Source organism: Pelophylax lessonae (assembly GCF_965119305.1).
Source record: "Pelophylax lessonae genome assembly, chromosome: 1".
In the NCBI taxonomy this organism is placed as follows: domain Eukaryota; kingdom Metazoa; phylum Chordata; class Amphibia; order Anura; family Ranidae; genus Pelophylax; species Pelophylax lessonae.
The window spans coordinates 312,377,027-312,399,843 of NC_138768.1; the positions used below are offsets into that span (position 1 = coordinate 312,377,027).

Genomic DNA, 22,817 nt, shown 5'->3' on the forward strand with positions numbered 1-22,817 from the left:
AACTTTCATTCACCTCCAAAACAAGATGGAAGCTGTGCTGTTCACAATCTCTATAGTCTACATGGCTTTTAAATATTTCCATTTTCTTTTTTTCTTTATTTAATCCCCCAATAATCCTGACAGAAGCCCACCACTTCTGCAGTGCCCGTAATTCACCCATTCACTGGCCAACCCAGAAACAGTCAATTTTACTCCCCTTGGTTTTTATGAGCTGTTTTTCATGGAAGATCTGTGCAGCTCTATTGTACACCAAAGTGATTTATATGCCGATTAATTTATCGCCGCAAATCCAAATTTGACTCTTGCCAGAGAATTTGCATAGAAACGTAATACAGTTTCTGAATTTAGAACCTTTCTGGGCCTATCCCTCATCATGGGCAAAAAAAGAGAGAGTTGCTGACATATTGGTGCACTGACCCAATTCATCATATGCCCATGTTCTCTGCTGCCATGGCCAGAGCTAAATATGAGCAAATCTTGCGGTGTCCTCCTCGGGGTGACCCTGGATATGACCGGCTCCACAAACTTTGGCCCCTCATAAATCACTTCAACCAAAAACTTGCAGCCTTATATACGCCCCAACAAGCTGTCTGCGTTGATGAGTCTCTGACTACATTTTCTGACTGCCTTGTTTTCAAACAGTTTCTCCCCACCAAGCATGCCAGATATGGGGTCAAGATGTATAAGCTCTGTGACAGAGCAACAGACTATACATGTAGTTTCCAGATTTACGAGGGAAAAGATAGCACTATGGAGCCCCCCGGCTGCCCAGACTACATAGGAAGCAGCGGCAAGATTGTTTGGGGCTTGGTGCCACCCTTTTTCGGAAAAGGTGTTGTTGAGAAGCCCCTCTGTGTCCACGAATACAACCTTAACATGGGAGGGGTGGACTTTAATGACCAGATGATGGCGCCGTACTTATTTGCCCATAAGGCCAGATGCTGGAACAAAAAAATAACCTGTAAACATTTTCCAATTGGCGCTGCTGAAGGCTTATGTGCGTTCAGCTGCTGAACACTTAACGTATACGAAGCATCAAGAAGCAGTGGATCCTTTCTAAAATTCCAGGAAGAAATCATCACAGCCCTTCTGTATCCAGAGGTGTTGTGGGCTAAATTCACAATCTAGATGCAGTGAGCCGGCTGCATGAGAGGCATTTTCCGGGTGTCCTCCCTGGTACCTCTACCAAACGACCACCCCAAAGAAGATGCCATGTCTGTAGATAACGCAGGACACCTGCTTTTTTTGTCCCTCCTGTCCTTTCCAACCTGGTCTCTGCATTGGGGACTGTTTCGGTCGCTACCACACCCTAGTGGAGTATTAGTATAGGGTACAGCACAGCACAGTCTAGGGCACACTTTCACACAGGGTCTCGAAAGATGTCAGATGGTTATCACATTTTGAGAGACCCTGGGCAATATATTGTGTTTTTGTGCATTCAATTGCAAGTGTTTTTTTCCCCAAAAAAATTGCGTTTGGAAAATTACTTATTACTGTGTGACAAAAAAAATTTGCAACACTCACCATTTTAGTCTGTAGGGCCTCTGCTTTAAAAAAATATAAAATGTTTGGGGGTTCAAAGTAATTTTCTAGTAACAAAATAAAAAATGTTTTCATGTAAACAAAAAGTGTCAGAAAAGGCTTGGTCTTCAAGTGGTTAGAAGTAGGGATCGATCGATTATTGGCAAAGCCGATATATCGGGGGCCGATATGCACTTTCCCCGATATATCGGAATCGGCCCCTGAGGTTACAGATATTGCTGATATTTCGGGAAAGTACATGTACCGGAGTGATGCCGACGGTCCGCTGTCTTGTATTGACAACCAATGCGGGTGAGAAGCCGCTCGGCTGTCATTACCAGGAGCGGGAGGACGTCCCCCTCCTCCCGCCGCCTTCTGCGGCTCGCCCGGGTCTCCCGTCCCACTGGGAGACCAGGGCAACTAGCCTGCACAGCCGCCGAAGACCCGATCAAAGCCGCATTGGGCTCTGATTGGGTCTCCATGTAAAACCCGGAAGTGATGTCATGACATCACTTCCGAGTACTCGGCGACAGATTAAAAAAAAATTACAGCATTCAAAACAGCCAAACTTGGCGTTTTGAATGCTTTTAAGTGCAGAGGAGGGGTTTAGGGTCTTTTAGACCCCCAGATCCCTCCACAACAGTACCTGTCAAGTGCTAAAAATAAAAAATATTTTTTTTTTAAAATGTACGAAAATATCGGCCAATATCGGCCAATACTGATATGCATTGGCCAAAATATCGGTATCGGCAACGAAAAACTGATATCGGTCGATCACTAGTTAGAAGTGTGGATGATGTGTGACATAATCTTCTAATATTGGTTGGTATAAGTTTCGGGAAAATTACAATTTTTTTAAATGATATACAATATTGCGCACACATGCCATGAGTATATGTGGAATTACACCCCAAAATACATTCCTATGCTTCTCCTGAGTACAGGGATACCACGTGTGAGATTTTGTTGGCAGTCTAGCTGTGTATAGGACCCCGAAAACCAATCACCGCCTTCAGGCTTTCTAAGGGCGTAAATTGCTCATTTTACTTCCACACTACCTATCACAGTTTTGGAGGCCATGAAATGCCAAGATAACACAAATAACCCCTTTTCAGAAGGTAGACACCCCAAGGTATTTGCTAAGAGGTATTTTGCAGCTCTCAATTGTTTTGGAAAATAAAGAAAGAAAAGGATTTTTTTTTTCAATTTCTAAAACTTTTTGACAAAGAGTCAGATCTACAAAATACTCAACATGCCTCTCAACAAATAGCTTGGGGTGTCTACTTTCCGAAAAGGGTTCATTTGGGGGGGGTTTGCAATCTTGGCATCTCATGGCCTCAGAAACTGTGACAGGTAGTCAGTAGTAAAATCAACAATTTACGCCCTTATAAAGCATAAAAGAGTTGATTGGTTTTTGGGTTCTTGTCAGTGGGGTACCAACAGGAGGTGCGGGGGTGTGGCCCGCGCCGGATTTCACGCACTGGGGGAAGTGTCAGGCGGGGGTGCTGTCCAGCCCCCCTCCTTTCCAGCTCCCCCCCAGTGCTCTTCAGCCTCCCCCCTCTCCAGCCCCCCAGTGCTCTTTAGCCCCCACCAGGGCTCTTCAGCTCCCCACAGTGCTTTTCAGCTCCCCCCATGCTCTCTGGCTCCCTCAGTGCTCTCCACCCCCCTGTGCTCCCTGGCTCCCCCCTCAGTGATCTCCAGTTCCCCCCTAGTGCTCTCCAGTCCACCCCTCCCCCCCCATGCTCTCAGTCCATCCCCCTGTTCTCTTCATCCCCCTGGTTTTCCCTGCCCCCCCCAGGACTCCCTGCCCCCCTCCCCACCAGTGCTCTCCACCCCCTCTCCAATGCTTTCTAAGCCTCCCCTTAATTCTCTCTAGTCCCCCCCTAATGCTCTCCAGTTCACCCCCCCCCCCCACTGTACCCTTCAGCTCCTCCAGTGCTCTCTGCTTCTCCTGTGCTCTCAGGCCCCCCTAGTGCTCTTCTATCTTCTATCATGTCTGCAGTCTCTGACCATCTCTTCTATCGTGTCTGCAGTCTCTGACCATCTCTTCTATCGTGTCTGCAGTCTCTGACCATCTCTTGTATCATGTCCGCAGTCTCTGACCATCTCTTGCATCATGTTCGCCGTCTCTGACCATCTCTTGTATCATGTCCGCAGTTGCTGACCATCTCTTGTATCATGTCCACAGTCTCTGACCATCTCTTGTATCATGTCCGCAGTCTCTGACCATCTTTTGTACCATGTCCTCAGTCTCTGACCATCTCCTCTATCACTTCCGTAGTCTCTGACCATCTCTTGTATCATGTCTGCAGTCTCTGACCATCTCATTTATCATTTTAATGTCAACTTTGTGTAAAGTAAATATTAGAGGGGCTACTGCACACAGAAGGCTTTTTTTCTGCCTTTAGAATAACTTTAGGGAATTTTTTTTTTCATTTAGGGTAGAATAAGGGTAAGTTTTAACCCTGTCGGCTTTTTTTGTCATCTTTGTCCCAATGGGGAGATTCCCCTTCACTGGTCCCATAGCCAAAATAGAAAGGGAGAGGAAATCCCTCCAAAGTAAAAGAAATTCTGATTTTCACCAGAACTGGTGTCCCCATTGGAAGATTTCCCCTCTATTCCTGTTCTAAGGACAACCCAAAATTTGGGATTTTCCTTCACATTCATTCTTAGTGATAACAGTAAACAGGACAAGCAGAGAGAGTAAATCTTACTTACAGGGGCACACACAATGATAAAAAACCTTTTCAAGAAAAAGCCAGCACCAAAAACCCTCAACATTTTAATGAGGTCATATTGCAATAACAATGTGCAAATATGCAAAGTAAATCATACCACACTGATGTTTCAGGGCCACGGTGGACCCCTTTTTTAAGGTGACAGACAACAAGAAGTAAAATAAACCACAAACATATACTATATACACTAGCTTTTATGGAAAATCCATCTCACCTGTGCAGACACAACCTCTAGAGCCACATACCTTAAGGCATGGCATGTCAGACCATGAATAACCATTATACAATCATATACATTCCATAATGAGGAGCATACTTTTCTGGCAAATCCCTGCATGCATTGCAGGAACTGGAACCGGAAGTCATCCTGCGCTCCAAATATCAGAAGTAATCATCAAGCACTGCTCAATTATGTGATCCAGCGAATGAATGAGGGCAAATCTCTGTGAACAGGTCCTATAGGCACAGTTCAGTGTACATTTTAAAGGAGGCTGTAAGCAGGCAGGTAGGTTTATTTTGGAATTTGGGTCAGTACCTAATAAACTGGCAAAACTTCAGTCAGCGAAAGGCCACGTTTGCACCAGCCTGCCCAACATCCTTCAACTGGATAATCAAAGGAGCCAGATAGAAATTTGTCACCTGAACATTGCCTGCAACCATTCAGATGCAAGCACTGTTTGGGTATTCTGACAGCTGGTGGTGCTGGCTGTCAGAATACTATAGCCACAGCTGGAGACTTGTCCATTCGCTCTGTTTAGTAGAGATGAAGGAATCTGTTGCATTGCTACTAGTGTATGGCCATCTTTAGTGTCAAAGTTTTGAGAACGATAGACCGCCAAGGTGAAATAAAAAATCAGAATATTGAAAGAAAATGAAAAACACAATGTCTTTTGCCAAAATCCCAAAATACCACTGTCCAAGAAGGATTTAGGGAGTAAAGTGAAATACCGGGGATGCCTTTGGACATCATTGGCCCTGGGAGATCACCACCAGCCAGCACGTGTCTAGTGGCAGGGATAAATATTTTGACCAAATATTATACTGTATATCTCTAGGCTCCATTCACACTTGTACAACTCCAAAGTTGCACAGAGTTTGGATTGTAACTTTGGTGTAACTCACGCAACCTTGGACGGGTGCAACTTGGATAAGACTTTGGCTTTGACCATTGATAATGGACAACTGTTGCACACAGGTTGCATTGTATAACATTCAGATATGACTTTCATGCAACTTCTGAGAGTTACCATTGAAGTCTATGGCCCTCAAATTGCATGAAAGTCAGACCAAAGTATGAACTGCTTTGCAGTTACTGCAATTTTAAGTTGTGCATATATAAATGGGTATCATTGGAAAGCATGGGGAACAACTTGTCATGCGACTTTGATGTCCAAAGTTGCATGACAAGTCGCACAAGTGTGAATGGAGCCTTAGATAACAAATGTGTTAGGGGTGTCTGTCTTTATTCTATCAATTAATATCTGTTAATAAATATGGACATATGCAACGCTGGAAGGAAAAACTGTTTTGGTGAGTAGATCATTAGCAAATGTTTGCTTTGGTCTAATCAAATCATAATTCAAATTATTTGTTTATCAGACAACCTAAAGAACCACAAATATTCATCCTGATATTTTTGTGATACAATGGAAAGTTTTCTATTCTCCTAAAATATGGACTATCCTTTAAACCCTCAGATCTCTGATTGCTCTGGTATTGAAAATTGAACAGTAAATGGACTGTATTGCATCAATCACTCATTAACCAGTTCTGGACCGGAAGATTTCCCCCCTTAATGACCAGGCAGTTTGTTGTGATTCGGCACTGCTTTACTTTAACTGACAATTGCGTGGTCATGCGACGCTGTACCCAAATAAAATTGATTTCCTTTTTTTCCCACAAATAGAGCTTTCTTTTGGTGGTATTTGATCACTTCTGAGATTTTTATTTTTTGCGCTATAAACAAAAAAAGAGCGACAGTTCTAAAAGAAAAACAAAAACAATATTTTTTACTTTCTGCTATATAACATTCCCAATAAAAAGAATTAAAAAATCAAATTTTTTCATCATTTTAGGCCAATTTGTATTCTGCTACATATTTTTGGTAAAAAAATCCCAATAAGCGTTTTTTGATTGGTTTGCGCAAAAGTTATTGCATCTACAAACCAGGGGAAAGACTTATGTCATTTTCTTTTTTTACTAGTAATGGCGGCGATCAGCAATTTTTAGCGTGACTGCGGCATTACGGCGGACAGATCGGACCCCTAACTGACATTTTTGACACTTTTGGGGGGACCAGTGACATTACTACAGTAATCAGTGCTAAAAATATGCACTGTTACCGTACTAATGACACTGGCAAGGAAGGGGTTAACACCAAGAGCGCTCAAAGGTTAAAATGTGTGCCTAGGGGTATTTTCTAACTGTGGGGGAGATGGGCTTATCGAATGAACACAGGGACCAGTGTTCCTAAATAGGAGGAACACAGAAGCCCTGTGTTGATTGCTGACAGAACAACGGTCTGCTGTGTTTACAATGGCAGACCGGCGTTCTGCCTCCATGGGGAGCAATCGCGGGTGCCTGGCAATCGTTGCCATCGGCCCCGGAGATCAGTTTTCCCGCTGGCGTATGGGTGCACCGTACAGGTACGGCGATTAGCGGGAACTTGTCAACCTGCCGCCGTATATTTGTGGTGGCTGGTCGGCAAGTGGTTAATGTGGAACTTAACTGTATCTGAGCATCACAAACTGTAAACACTATTTAGGTCACTTTTAATATTCAAAGCAATCTCACCCATCCATCCATCACTTTAAACACCCTTTCCCCGTAGATTTTCTAGCCACAGTCATCTGGAGTAAGGGCAGATGATTCATGTAGCATTTACTTCCTGGAATCCATCTGCCTTTAGGAGGGGAGGAGGGTGTTTAGCTGAGAAAGCCCCTCCTTCTCTTTTTCAGGTGAAATTAAAAAAAAAAAAATGACCATGAAGACTCCTCGGATATAGGACATCATTTTTAGAAATCAGGAAGTAACTGAAGAAAGGTAAAAAAATAAAATAAATTGTTAGTAAACCCAGGAGCCTGCATTCATTATATCTGGTCTCCCAATGTACACAGAACATAGAAATGCAATTAATTTAGTAAATATAAACTGCTAAATACCTTTTCTCATCAGCAGTATATAGCAGTCTTGTAACTTCTATCAGTGTCTGGTTAAAGCTTGTAGAAGGAGTTTTCATTCTACTCTGACTGTCCTTTGAGGCTTCAGAACCCCTGACCCTTTGTCTGGACAGCTTCCCCTCAAAGCTCTGCTCTATCAAGATGGATTGGGGACAGTGGAAGAAGGGGGGGGGATCAGAGAAGACAGAATAAAACAGCCTTTTTTTTTACACAATGCAGAGGATTAACCCCTTATGTTCCACAGTGAGTATAAAAAGCATGATTTGCTGCGTATACACACTGATTTTACTGTTGTTGATTTAGTAACACTTTAAAATGAGTAATATCCCTTTGTATCTATTTACTAATTCTACCAGCCTAATGGTTAAAAATAGTCAATGTGGATTGAGAGGGTAAATTTCTGCTTTAGGATCAGAATTACCTCTAATAGGATCACTTGTCTATACAACAAGGGAAGACAAAAACTAAAATCTAACCAGAATGATGGTAACTCTGGAAGATCCCTTTCTAGCTGGATGTGTGCATCCACTGTGTAGTGTGGGGTGTAAACCATGAATCTTGGAGCACTGCAATTATTGGCTCACCATAGGCTGACTATCTTTGTTGGAGTACTGTGAAGAACATTCTTTGATCAGAATTCAGGTTTAATAAGTAATTTTATTATGCCAGATTTTTTTTTTTACAGCTCTCAGGACTGATTTTCTTTTGAAAGGCTGAGAATACATATGTTGGATAATCTGACTTGGTAACTGCATGTAATGGGAGAGCATACCAGAGCTCCATTCATGCAAGATGATGGCCTCGTCATGCTGTGCCCCATTCTGATGTCTCCTAGCTGCAGTAAGAGTTTGGACACATGTTCCTATAAGTAGGAAGGCTCCCAGTGATCCCTGCACTTTCTGTGGGTCATTGGAAACCTCTATAAGCACAGGATTTATGTATGAATGCCTACAGCAGATGGTGGATGGTACCCCCCTTATATGATATAGTACACTATAAATAGTGTAATGGAACGCATGGCCATTTTACACCAGTCTGTTTTGTAATGAAGTTGTATTGTATTAGGAACCTTTGGAGATCATAGTTTAACCACTTAAAGACCAGGCCTATTTCCGACACATGTTTACAAGTTAAAACCAGTATTCTTTTGCTAGAAAATGACTTAGAATCCCCAAACATTTAATATATATATATATATATATATATATATATATATATAGTATCTCACAAAAGTGACTACAGAACTCACATTTTTGTAAATATTTTATTATATCTTTTCATGTGACAACACTGAAGAAATGACACTTTGCTACAATGTAAAGTGGTGAGTGTACAGCTTGTATAACAGTGTCAATTTGCTGTCCCCTCAAAATAACTCAACACAGGTACAGCAGGTTTTTGCTGTAGAAGTTTGGATCAACTTCTTCAGCCTTCTCAAGACAAAGAGGTCCACAAAGATGCCACTGATCTTCTGAAGACGTTAGGAGAAAAAGTCTGATACTGGATGTATCTGCTAAATAGGATGATTCCACTTTATGAACGGAAACCAACTTACAGGAGTCACATTGCCATGGCATAGAGGGGTGCCGTAATGTATTCTGAGCGGTACATGCTCTGTTCTGTGTACATTACCATTTGACAGGCAGGAATAAACTTTTATAGTACAAGAGACCAAAAAAACACAGCCATTAATGTCTAAACCGCTGGCAACAAAAGTGAGTACACCCCTAAGTGAATATGTCCAAATTGGGCCCAACGTGTCAATATTTTGTGTGGCCACCATTATTTTCCTGCACTGCTTTAACCCTCTTGGGCATGGAGTTCACCAGAGCTTCGCAGGTTGCCACTGGAGTCCTCTTCCACTCCTCCATGATGACATCACAGAGCTGGTGGATGTTAGAGACCTTGCGCACCACCTTCCGTTTGAGGATGCCCCACAGATGCTCCATAGGGTTTAGGTCTGGAGACATGCTTGACCAGTCCATCACCTTTACCCTCAGCTTCTTTAGCAAGGCAGTGGTCATCTTGGAGCTGTGTTTGGGGTCGTTATCGTGTTGGAATACTGCACTGCGGCTCAGTCTCCGAAGGGAGGGGGATCATGCTCTGCTTCAGTATGTCACAGGACATGTTGGCATTCATGGTTCCCTCAATGAGCTGTAGCTTCCCAGTGCCGGCAGCACTCATGCAGCCCCAGACCATGACATTCACACCACCATGCTTGACTGTAGGTAAGACACACTTGTCTTTGTACTCCTCACCTATTTGCTGCCGCACACGCTTGACATCTGAACCAAATATGTTTATCTTGGTCTCATCAGACCACAGGACATGGTTACACTAATCCAAAGGCTTCCTTCTGGAATAACACCCATGCAGACCAATTTGATGCAGTGTGCAGGGTATGGTCTGAGCACTGACAGGCTGACTTCCCCTCGTCCCCCCCCCTCCCTTTTAACCTCTGCAGCAATGCTGGCAGCACTCATGCATCTATTTTCCAGAGACATACTCTGTATATGATGCTGGTATCTGCACATTTCTGATACTCACCCATCCAGTGGATCCAGCACTGTCCTGCTGAGATCCCCTCACCCCCAGCCACAGCTCCATCCCACGCCACCATGTTCAGTCTGACGTCATCGAGAGGCCCACCGACTCTTCCAGGTTCAGCAGACGGGCCTCTCAATGACATGCCGATAGGCCCGCCCCGTCCTCCTTTCTTTGAATGGACGGCTAAGATATGTGACAAGTATATCCTGAGAGGCACAGTGGACAGGATGTGCGTCAATCGCCTGAGGCGAATGATGCACATGGGGAGGAGGGGCCGGTCTTTTTTTCGAAAAAAAAAAGGTAAACAAAGAAGAAAAAATGCCCGAGGGTGAAGGTCTTTAAAGTTTTTATTTATTTCTTTTTTTTTTTAAATACCAAACATGTTAAACCTACATGTTCTCTGTAGTGGTTTTGGAGGAGCCTGGATCCTCTTCTGGGATACCTTGCAGGTGCTCTAGGTCCCTCCCTCTTGCCAAGTGCCCCCAGAGCAAGCAGCTTGCAATAAGGGCACCCAAGCAGGCTCACTCCTGAGCCACAGCTCTGCACGTCTATTCACATACAGAGCCATGGCTCAGCCCCACCCTCTCTGTCTCCTGATTGGCTCACTGACTGTGATTGACAGCAGCGCAAGCCAATGAGAAAGGGGAGTCCCCAGAGATCCGAGGCTCTCGTGCACATCGCTGCATCGAGAGGGGGGTCAGGTAAGTATGTCGGGGGGCTGAAGGTTTTTTGCAGAAGGTGCAGAAGGTTTTTTTACCTTCATGCATAGAATGCATAAAGGCAATAGCTTTAAGGTCACACAGGGTGTGAGTATGGCCGTGGAGGACAGTTCCATTAATGTCAGTTAGGGACACAGCGGCTGCTCCCAATTTGAAATAGCTGTGGGTACATGTCCCCAAACTCACGCAATGTGCATTCGGGGACACACACCTGGGTGTCAGATTGGGAGAAACATACTCACACACATAAGAAGATCAAAAGCATATCAAATCACAAGTCCGGCATGGTGGATATCCAAATCACTGTAGTTGGAAAGCTGACGCATTTCGGGAGACGAGTCCCTTTTCTCAGGCCCTAGTGTGCCCCATGTGAAGGAACCCTTCAGTTACTAGTGAGCTTATGCCAGCTCCCAACCAAACCATCAAGCCATCAAATGGCTGGTGTCATAGCTGGTCACATGTACAAACAGAAGCTAACATAACAGCTTCCTTGGCTGTAAGGATAGCAGGGTTTAGTTCTGCTTTAAAACATGTTAGCTGGACTTTGGCTTTAATTTGTTAGTCAAGTGCATCTAAATCTGCTAGCACATCACTACCATTTCCCCAGATTGACAATGATGCTGTCCAAAGGTGTCTACCTTGCTCCTCCATTTAGAGTGGAGACATCCTAAGACAGGAAGTTTGTTACTGGCTGGATCACCAGGTGAAAATAAAATGAAAAAAGGCTAAAAAAAAAAAAAAAAAGAAAATTAATGCAGCCACCACATTTAAGAATTAGTAGGCTGCATTACATTACATTTTTGTTTTTGGGTTTAATACTGCCTTAAAGTTACACCTGATTTTGTGTTTATTAAAAGTCACCAGATACAAAAAGTGTAGCTGCTGACTTTTAATAAACACACACTCACCTGTCCCATGGTCCAGTGATGAGGCCGGCAGGAGCCTCGGTTCTCTCCCTCTTCTCCCTGTGCTGCGGGCATTACTAGTGTGGGCACCTGGCTGTGACAGCTTGCAGCTTCACAGCCGGGCGTGCACTGCGCATGCGTGAGTTGCGCTGCGCCTACTGAGTGGATGGGCAATCTTCTGGGACCTGTGACGTGTCCCAGAAGATTGCAGGGAAGGAGGGGGAGGAAAACTTCTGCTTGAACCGCCTAGGTGACCCGAGTGGAAGTGGGAGCGGGTACCTGTCAAATCTAGGGACCCCCTCCAAAAAAAAAATGACATGCCAAATGTGGCATGCCCGGGGGCCAGGTGCACTTAAAGCGGAAGTTCCATTTTTGGGTGGACCTCTGCTTTAAGTAGTCCTCTGCATTAAACCTAGCTTTTTCATGGCAGTTAGGAAAGCTATCCGTGATACATCCTGGATGTCTGGAAAGTCTAGTAAGGGAGTGAGTCAAAGTGTATTATAGCCAGAATATTTTTGTACACATCAATTACAGCAGATTTCTTTTTAAACATAGCCAAAATATTTCTTTGCGCACAATAAAAAAAATAAGGCTGACCAACCATTTGATCTTTGGCCACTATAAAACCTGTTTGGAAATGCTAAGCATCAATTATTGTGAGTCATGATCAATTATCAGACTTGACTCAATGGGAGTTTAATACAACAGCACATTACAAGGCTTCCCTTTAGTTGTGGTGAATGAGTGCCATCTAGTGTTCACAATAGCTAAAGGCATGTCCTATTCCCAAGCCAGCAATTTTAGGACAGTACTAACCATAAGCCAGATTTTTGTACTACAATTTTAACGTAACTCTCCTCTTATGTTACCCATACACAAAGGCAGTGATCTAAACCAATGCATATTACAATCTGATTGTAAATTTTCCTTTAAATTTATATCAACAGCTACTGTATTTAGTAAGAGTTACTAGATATAAATAAACAGATTGGTTAGGTTTTCCCTTGCACTGCATAGTTGATAAATGTAAAAGAGAATGTACAGAGGATGTTCATATGTGTGTGGGCAGGTTAAGAGTGATCATGTAAAGATGATATATATATAAAGGATATTTTAAAGCCTAGCAATGCCAGAAAAAATCTGTAATGCTGGCATTTTACATACACTCACCACCCACTTTATTAGGTACATCTGTTCAATTGCTTGGTAACACAAATTGCTAATCAGCCAATCACATGGCAGCAATTCATTGCATTTAGGTATCTACGTAGATGTGGTGAAGACGACTTGCTAAAGTTCAAACCAAGCATCAGAATAGGGAAGAAAGGGAATTTAAGTGACTTTGAATGTGGCATGGTTGTTGATGCTGGACAGCCAAAAAATCTGCATATTGCGTGATGCTATCATGTCAATATGGACCAAAATCTCTGAGGAGGTGTACCCCATAAATTGACCAGTCAGTGTAAATAAAATCTTTACCAATAAACATTTATGCACAACACTGACTGTTGCAGGACATTCTGGGCTTTCTAAAAGGAAAGCCCAGCACAAGCTGCTGAGTTTCTATCTCAGTCTAACTGAATATTGAAATGGGGCTCTATGTGTGGAGCAGAGATAGAAGGTTGTGTCCCTTCTTTGACCCTTAAGCTGTATGCGTAATTTGTACTTCTGGTATTAGGGTCAGATAATGACATAAGATTTTGTCACTAGAGAAAATCATGACTGTCTATGGGATGATATTTTATATATAAGATTGTGTTAAAGTTCATCCACAAGCCTGGGGAGCACTGGCTTTTTCTGAATAGTCTTAGACCTGGTTTGCAGGTCTAGGAAATGATGGTTGCAATCTATGCAGTGCTTCGTCTCACCACCAGGGAGCAATATTACTGAAGCCCACTCTGTGCTGTTCAGTGCTCAGTATCTTCTTGGTGAAGGGAATACCGCATGCCCCTTTAAGACTAAAAAACTCACAAGATAGCTAAGACCCTTTACCATATAATGAGTCAGTAATCTCCCCACATCCACCTCACGGCTCCATTGCAATTATATATGGGAAAGGATCACTCACTGTGTTCATCCGCGACTGAAGCATAGTAAACTAAGTTTACTATGGTTCCGTTTGTAAATAAATAGGAAGCTCTGTGCAGAGTTCTTCCTGTTCATTAATTCTGTGCAGCTGAGGCTGCAGTAATAAATAGATATTGAGGGCTGTATCCTCAAACACTTTCTCTGTCTCAAAAGTGAGATATCAGGGGTCTGTTTAGCCAAAGCTCCCCAACAGGGCTGTTAACAAACATTGTGAAAAATAATGAAAAATAAAATTGTAAAGAATAATAAAAAAATAAAATTGTTAAAAATAAAAAACACATAATTAAGGCTCATTCACATGGGTTCTCTGGCCCGTACAATGTGAATAAGCAGTTTGTGTGATTAGAGCCACTCTATATACGAACACAGCCACAGGCCCTAACTTGACAGGTGTGTGGGTGAGTGGCCCCAAATGCACACTATCTGTGTTTGGTGCCATAGACCTGCACCCACTCACTTGTCATATTAGAGCTTGCGGCTGTGTTCATACAGCTGCTTCATTCCCATAGTGTAACATAGGTTTCCTGCACACAGCTTCACCTTCAGAAAAAACCGCTGATTCACTGTACAGGACCAGAGTTGTATAAAGTACTCGAAACCCATACTTGAGTAGAAGTGGAAGTGCTCAATCAAAAAGTGACTTGAGTAGAAGTACTAAATTATTCAACATTTTTTGTTCTTAACCACTTAAGCCCCGGAAGATTTTACCCCCATTCCGACCAGGGGGTATTTTGCGATTCGGCACTGCGTGACTTTAACGGACAATTGCGCGGTCGTGCGACGCTGTACCTAAACGAATTTGGTGTCCTTTTTTTTCCACAAACAGAGCTTTCTTTTGGTGGTATTTGATCACCTGTGCGATTTTTTGATCACGCGCTATAAACAAAAAAAGAGCGACAATTTTACAAAAATAGCAATATTTTTCACATTTTTTTATATCAAATTCCCCCCCCCAAAAAATGTAAAAATCTAAATTTTTTAACATTTTCGGCCAATTTGTTTTATGCTACCTATGTTTGGTAAAAAAAATCGCAAAAAGCGTATTTTGATTGGTTTGCGCAAAAGTTATCGCGTTTACTAACAAAGGGAAAGATTTTTGTTGTTTTTTTTTTTAACGCGTAATGGCGGCGATCTGCGATTTTTTTTGCGGTACTGCGACATTGCGGCGGACAGATCGGACCCTTGACTGACATTTTTGACACTTTTGGGGTTACCAGTGACATTTCTACAGTAATCAGTGCTATATATATGCACTGTTACTGTAAAAATACACTGGTAGTGAAGGGGTTAACTTTATTTGGGAGGGAGGGGCTGTGTGTGTCCCTAGGGGCGTGCTTTCTACTGTGATTGGCTGTGGCTTGAGCTGTAAGGACACTGATCAACGGATCTACATAGTAGATCCATGTGATCAGCGTCTTTACAGCGAGGAGAATGACAGGTGGCTTGTTTACACAAGCTGCCTGACATTCTCCCTCTCCCCCGCCGATCGCCGAGTGGCCGGCGGACATCGGGTCCGCTGGTCACACGCGCGGGGGGGTCCGTGACCACGCGGGAGCGGGAGCGCGCCTCCGGCGGCGCGCGCTCGCTCCCTAGACCCTCACAAGCAAGCAACGTAGCCCTACGTTAGTTTGCCTGTGAGGGGCTGACCGCCGACGTAGATAGTCGTGCGGCGGTCGGCAAGTGGTTAAGTATTGCAAGTAGTTTTTTTTTTAATTTTGCTACTCAAGTACTGAAAGTAAAAGTACCAGTAGTTTTGAAAAAGAATTGCTACTCAAGTGCTGAAAGTAAAAGTACAAGTACTGTGTTATGTAGTTATTAAAGAAAGAAGTCAAACGTTTGAACATCATATTGTTTTTTATTATTTCAAATGCAGCTTTTATTTATACATACAGTAGCTTTTATTTTCGTATGCGCTGATAATACACATGTTTTGAACTTCATGAAACCTGCCATCTACTGTTCTGGCAGTGGTAATTTTTATAATTGTAACGAGTAACTATGCAGCACAAAAAAAAACATATCGGAGTAGAAGTATTGAAATCATCGAAAAAATGCAGTGAAGTAAAAGTGGAAGTAGGAGAAAAAAATTCTACTCTAGGAAAGTACAGATACCGCCTTTCGGTACTTAAGTACAGTAGTGAAGTAGTTCTACTTAGTTACTATACATCTCTGTACAGGACACAGCACCTATGTGCATAAGCCCCAATCATTCACACATGGAGCTTTGTTTATTAACCCAATACAGCTTTATCTTTTAGATTTAGCATGCATTTTGTAAGTTATGGTGTGTTTGTGTCTTCTAATATTCCTTTTTGTGTATTTTTTTGCGAAAATGTCATTTTGATATTTTCGGGAGGGGGTTGGGGGGCCCTGTCAATTAGGCTGTACAGGGCCCTATGATTTCTAATAGTAGCCCTGCTAATCATTATACCTTATAGATAACCTTATATTCCACTTGGATCTGTATCCCCTGCAGCCCCCTCAGGGGGGATCTGTCCGTCCTCATGTGGTAGCGCATCACAATAATATGATCAAATTATTGTAAGTAATAAATACATGTGAATGTAATAATGAACATATATGTGATGTATTTGCTTACTATAATAATGTATTTGTATGATTATGGACACTCCCATATGGTCTGATGCACACTGTGGCTGTGAAACGCATAATAACAACCACTGTGCAGCTAGAACCTTGATTGGAAATTATGTTGTAATTGGTAAAGGATGATTATACGGGAACACTGTATGATGGGCCTTTTCATGAAAATAAATCAAATGAAAGCACAAACAGTTTTTAAATGTTTTTTTAACAATCTGTAATATTTTAAACAAACCACTTATTCACAGTGTATGTGTAAGAGAACCCATGTGAATGAGCCCTTGGTTTTTTTTTTTATTATGTATTACATTTTTTATGATCTTTTTAGATTTTTTTATTATTTGTTGCAATTCTTTATATATTTTTTTTCCATAATGCAGCTTATGGTGTCAGTAGGGCATACACAGGGGGGCCAAGAGAGCAGGGGGAATCTAATGGACAGTCGGGGGTGATTGGTGGGAAGGGGGGGCAGTTACAGGCACTGATCTATCTCTATGGCACTCCATGAAAGCCGCAGGAGGGAGAGGAGGAGAAGCGGCTTTCAGCTGGAGTGATAAAGGGAGATCAGTGCTTGTATTTGCCCCCCTCCCATCACACCGATCACCCCTGACTTTCCGATTCCCCCTGCTGCAGGAGGTACCAGGAGCTTCTCATGTAGTGCAGTGCCCGAATGGTTGGTCTGTCCCTGCTGGGCCTATATTTAGGTAGGGGCCTGGACCTGCAGCACCAAAAGCTCCTTTGTTAATCCAGCCCCGTGTGTTGTAATTTATTGAATGGTGATACTATCAGTGATGCTATCACAAATACGCCATCATAAATATCACCAAACACCTGACAAACACTTTTCATCCAGATTATTTTACTGTTGCTGTTGTCTGCTTTCTAATATCCTTTTCTGTAAGTTTTCTTCTTGTACTGTTTTTTATTTTCTTTCATACATACAATATTTAACCACTTCACCTGTGGAGTATTTTATTAATGTAACAGGTTTTTCAGGCATTGGGCCTGATGTGGGTCTGCCATGGTTACCGGTGACAATGACAATGACCAATCCAGCATCTTTGGTTTGTTTTGTTTATTTGATAATGGGGATGGGAGAAGGGAATGAGTGGGATACTCCTCTGGCGCAACTAGGTACAATTGGGAGACTTTGTAGAAAAATGTTTTTCAGCGCTGTCTTGACGCTGGCTGGATGCCGACCAACGATTGTTGCCGCTTGAAAAGACACTGACTTGGTGAACTGTACTTGAACTTGACTTCTGACACTCTGATCAGCTCAAAAGTCCTGGACTGTATTTTAGGCTTGACTTCTGACGCTCTGGGTAGTTCAAAAGTCCTGCATACAGCTCCCTCCGGTCCTTCCTGACTGAGGTAGCTCCTGTAACTGCTTGTGCTGCTGCAACTCTCAACACTGTACACTGTACACTTCAGGGCCCAACCGCTGGCGCCCCCTTTGCACTTCAGGGTCCTCTCACTAGGCACCCCCTCTACACTTCAGGGTCCTCTCACTAGGCACCCCCTCTACACTTCAGGGTCCTCTCACTAGGCACCCCCTCTACACTTCAGGGCCCTCTCACTAGGCACCCCCTCTACACTTCAGGGCCCACACTCTGGCACCCTCTCTGCACTTCAGGGTCCACACATTGGCACCCTCTCTGCTTCTCTTCAGGGTCAACACTGGCACCCCCTTTTACTTTTATTCCTGCACCGGCTAGCTAGCTCCTGGATACCTTCTCCAGAGTGGTCCCCTCTTTCTCTAGGCAGACCCCCAGGGGGCAGTTTGCAGTACTCACAAACTGGGAATGCTTTCCTGAAACTGGACCCCTCTCAACTCCGCTGGTTCTCAGCACACCGGATCCTCTCTACAGCTCAGCTCAGCCCTCTGTTACCTCAAGCAAGCCGTCTGGGACACCCGATCCTGCTGACAGGAGGAGAGACAGCCGTACTCTCCCTCTTGGGACTCTGCTTGCCGCCAAATATGCTGCGTCATGCATTCCCCTCAAACTTATACCACCCCCAGAATGCTGTGCAGCAGAATCTGCCTTTCTGGGTAGATACAGGCCTGAGTGCACCATTGGCTGGGTTTCCTCCACCATCCAATGAGAACCCTCTCATGGAGCCAGTGGGGAGACTCCCTAGTCTCAACAGCTAAACCTGGGAGACATGACAGCCCAGCTTAAAATCATAGCCCTGCTGTTAGGCAGCCAAGGCCCATTATACTTTACCTAGCACCTACTTTGTACTTTTAACTTTTGCACACATGTAAAAAAATATGCATTTTTGACTATAAAATGACTTAAAGCAGACCTGACAAACCACACTGCACCACGAACCCAAAAACACAATTTAGGTAATTAAAAAAAAAAATTACAACAAACCTCCATGTCTCTATGCTTTATTTTGCAGAAAAAAAAATCACTTTGAAAAACACCCCTAGCATTTCTGGCTCTAGCCATCCTAAGTAAGTCAAATGATTCATGAAGCATTTACTTCCTGGAATCCATCTACCCCTAGCTCAGACATGCAGGCATGAGTGTGTTCTTAGCTGAAAACACCCATCCTCCTTTCCTCTCCTCCTGACGGAAGACTGCTGGGATGTAGGACATCATTTGTCTAGGCCTAAAAATCAGGAAGTAACTAAAGAAATGGACAAAAGAAAGTTTAAAACAAGTAAATATTTTATACTTTCCTATTTATTCACTAATGCTAGCAGCATAAGGATTAAAAATAGCCAATATTGATTGATAGAGTGAAGTTCCACTTTAATGCTAATTAGAATTTTTTATATTTATATTCCCCTGGTCAACCACTAGAACACGTGTGTCAAACACAAGGTCTGCGGGCCGAATTCGGCCCTCTAGGCAATTTCATGCGGCCCTCGCACCTCTCCTGCAGCTGCAGGAGAGCTCCAGCCCTCCTCCAGACCCTGTGCTTTCTGCTTTCCAGCAATGCCTCTAGCTTCTTCCCAGAAGCAGCACAAGGTAAGGGTGGTGCACTGTAATGTAAAGGAGGGTGGAGGACTCAACCGCTGATGGTAGGGAGGCTCCTAATGTCTTATGTAAGGGTATGGGATGCTCTGAACATCTAGTCTTACAGATACAACCGGCCCTTTTGAGGGCAATCGTATTGCTGATTCGGCCCTCGATTAAATTGAGTTTGCCACCCCTGCACTAGAAGGTTTTGTTATGCCAATGGTGGAGGCTGGAAGAGGGTATAAATATCTAGAAGTAACCCTGGCAAATGAGTCTTCCCCTAGGCCAGGGATATGCAAACTGTGGCCCTCCAGCTGTTGCAAAACTACAAGTCCCATCATGCCTCTGCCTCTGGGTGTCATGCTTGTGGCTGTCAGAGTCTTGCTGTGCTTCATGGGACTTGTAGTTCTGCAACATCTGGAGGGCCACAGTTTGCATATCCCTGCCCTAGGCCTTCTGCCTGGAGGAGAGATGTAGATGGCTATTAGATGCTCTGAAGTCTGATGCCTGAGCAGTGTGACCTTACCCTAGGTTTGAGGCCTAATATGGTGAACAAGGGGACTAAAGCATCATGGAGGAATTTTAGCCTAACTGGGGAACCCGTAAAGCTGGGTAAAGCTTGGTCCTTGACTAAAGTAAGGTGGTCTTTCCCCAAGGAGTCGGTATTCTTGCAATAGGGAAGTGATTTTGCAGAATATTAGATTGGTCTAAAGGTCCTCTATCTGTGAAGACTGCCCCTTATCTGTGAAGTATTTTTTGTCTCTCACTTGGAGTCTGCTAGTTCTTGGGTGTCCTGTGCACTAACCCTTTATCCTAGGAGTGTTGAGGGAGAGTCAATAAAGTCTATTTCTTGCATCAAAATGTGACTGGCGCCCATCTGTACTCATTGCTACACTATTGCTTAGAACTAGGCCCTAGGGTGAAATGCAAGCCCACCCTGCCTCTAAGGAACCTCACATGCTTTGGGGGTCAGGGGTGCTACACCCACATAGCACTATTACTTCTATTCAGAATAACTGTCAAGATCACAGAGGGATGAAGCCAACAAGCATACGATTTCAGAAGAAACATTTTAGGGAACCAATTAGTAGTAGTTCTCTGTTTCTTTTCAGTTATCATGACCTCCATCTTGCTAACAAACCAGTAAGACAGAATAGAGATTTTAGTAACATTAAACAGAATGTAGTACATATTGTCACTTGCTGTCCTAATAGGTCTCAATAGACACGGCTGAATTCATCAACACAGCTAGATTTTGTACACATGGCTGCTAGACAACAAACCAAGTTTGAAGAGTTCCCACTAAGCAAGACAGTCCTCTGATGGAAACTTCAAAAGCTTGTATAAGTTTAGGGGAACAAGGTAAGTAATACATGCTTTTTACCAAGATGCTTATTTCATTGCTCGGTACAATATAAAAAAAAAATATCTGTAATATTTTGTATTATCGAGGAATTTAGTAAAGCTGGCTTTAGATAAAGATTGTATGCCTGATCTAACAAAGATTTGACTATGCTGTATATATGAGATGCAGATAATTGGAAGAATTGAAAAAATTCTCATAAAATGTACTGCTGTTAGAAAACGTGAAGGTGTTTCCCCTGAAAATCCATTAGTTTGTAAAAATAGACAAGCTGGGCACACCTGCCCACAAGGTAGGTTGAGTTGTTTCTCAGCTAAATAAAGCATGGAGACATGGATCAATGGGTGAGTTTGCTTTGAATATTAAAAATGAATTAAATAGCATTTTTGGTTTGTGGTGTTTAGATGAAGTGTAGTATGGAATTTTCTTTTTATTGAGAGCAAAGGATTTATTCAAAAATGCTAACAGGAATCATGAAAGAGCAGATATAAAGAACAGAAATATGGGTGCCATTTTATTTATACGGGTTCAACATACACTATGTTACCAAAAGTATTGGGACACCTGCCTTTACACACACATGAATTTTAACAGCATCCCAGTCTTACTCTGTAGGGTTCAATATTGAGTTGGCCCACCCTTTGCAGCTATAACAGCTTCAACTCTTCTGGGAAGGCTGTCCACAAGGTTTAGGAGTGTGTCTATGGTAATGTTTGACCATTCTTCCAGAAGCGTATTTGTGAGGTCAGGCACTGATGTTGGAGAGAAGGCCTGGCTTGCAATTTATCCCAAAGGTGTTCTATCAGGTTGAGGTCAGGACTCTGTGAAGGCCAGTCAAGTTCCCCCATCCCAAACTTGCTCATCCATGTCATTATTGACCTTGCTTTGTGCACTGGTGCACAGTCATGTTGGAACAATAAGGGGACATCCCCAAACTCTTCCCACAAAGTTGGGAGCATGCAATTGTCCAAAATGTCTTGGTATGCTAATGCCTTAAGAGTTTCCTTCACTGGAATTAAGAGGCCAGGCCCAACCCCTGAAAAACATCCCCACACCATTATTTCCCCTCCACCAAATGATTTGGACCAGTGCACAAAGCAAGGTCCATCAAGACATGGATGAATGAGTTTGGGGAGGAGGAACTTGACTGGCCTGCACAGAGTCCTGACCTCAACACCTTTGGGTTGAATTAGAGTGCAGACTGCGAGCCAGGGCTTCTCATCCAACATCCGTGCCTGACCTCACAAATGTGCTTCTGGAAGAATGGTCAAACATTCCCATAGACACACTCCTAAACCTTGTGGACAGCCTTCCCAAAAGAGTTGAAGCTGTTATAGCTGCAAAGGGAGGGCCAGCTCAATATTGAACCCTACGGACTAAGACTGGGATGCCATTAAAGTTCATGTGTGTGTAAAGGCAGGTGTACCAATACTTTTGGTAATATAGTGTATCTACTGTATTTCTTTAGAGCTCATATTGCATCTCTCTCATGGGTATATATAGTGTAGCACTACCCCCGTAGGAGCTGCTAGAGCAGTGGTTCTTAACCTTGTTGGAGGTACTGAACCCCACCAGTTTCATATGCTCATTCACCGAACCCTTATTAATTAGAAAAATAAAATATGATTTTTTCAAATTAAAAACATAGGTATATATTATTTTAGGTATACATTTATACATAGGTGCACAAAAGGAACAAAACCATTAAGAACAAAGAACAAAAACATTAAAACATGATTTTCACACAAAAACATAATAATGAATATTTACTGCAAATTAGTGTGACTTCTGCTGTTGTCTTTCAGAGACCAGTTCAGAAATGCGCGGCTTTATCTTGGCAAGTGCCACTCTCATGTCATTATCATGTCTCATGTCACCTCACCCTGGCCTGCTGTAAGGGGGGATCTATATGGGGGACGGGACCTCACCTCACCTATATCTGTAAGGGGGGATCTATATGGGGGACCAGGGTGAGGTCCCCCATATAGATCCCAGGTCCCCCATATAGATCCCCCCTTACAGCAGGGTGAGGTGAGGTCCCGTCCCCCATATAGATCTCCCCCCTTACAGCAGGACAGGGTGAGGTGAGGTCCGGACCCTGGCCTGCTGTAGGGGGGGATCTATATGGGGGACCCCAGAGTGACCTAACCTCACCCTGGCCTGCTGTAAGGGGGGATCTAT

General features: G+C 43.3%; 1 protein-coding gene across 1 annotated transcript in view; it reads right to left on the reverse strand.

The window, feature by feature from the left end:
* Nucleotides 1-7,812: 7,812 nt before the first annotated feature.
* The window catches only part of LOC309544352 (uncharacterized protein), a gene marked incomplete at both ends in the record, with an annotated part of 61,532 nt that continues 46,527 nt past the window's right edge, over nt 7,813-22,817 (reverse strand). Inside the window, one exon of the mRNA XM_082243251.1 lies at nt 7,813-7,878. Coding sequence (XP_082099377.1) covers nt 7,813-7,878 — 66 coding nt within the window. The remainder of the gene's footprint in view (nt 7,879-22,817) is intronic.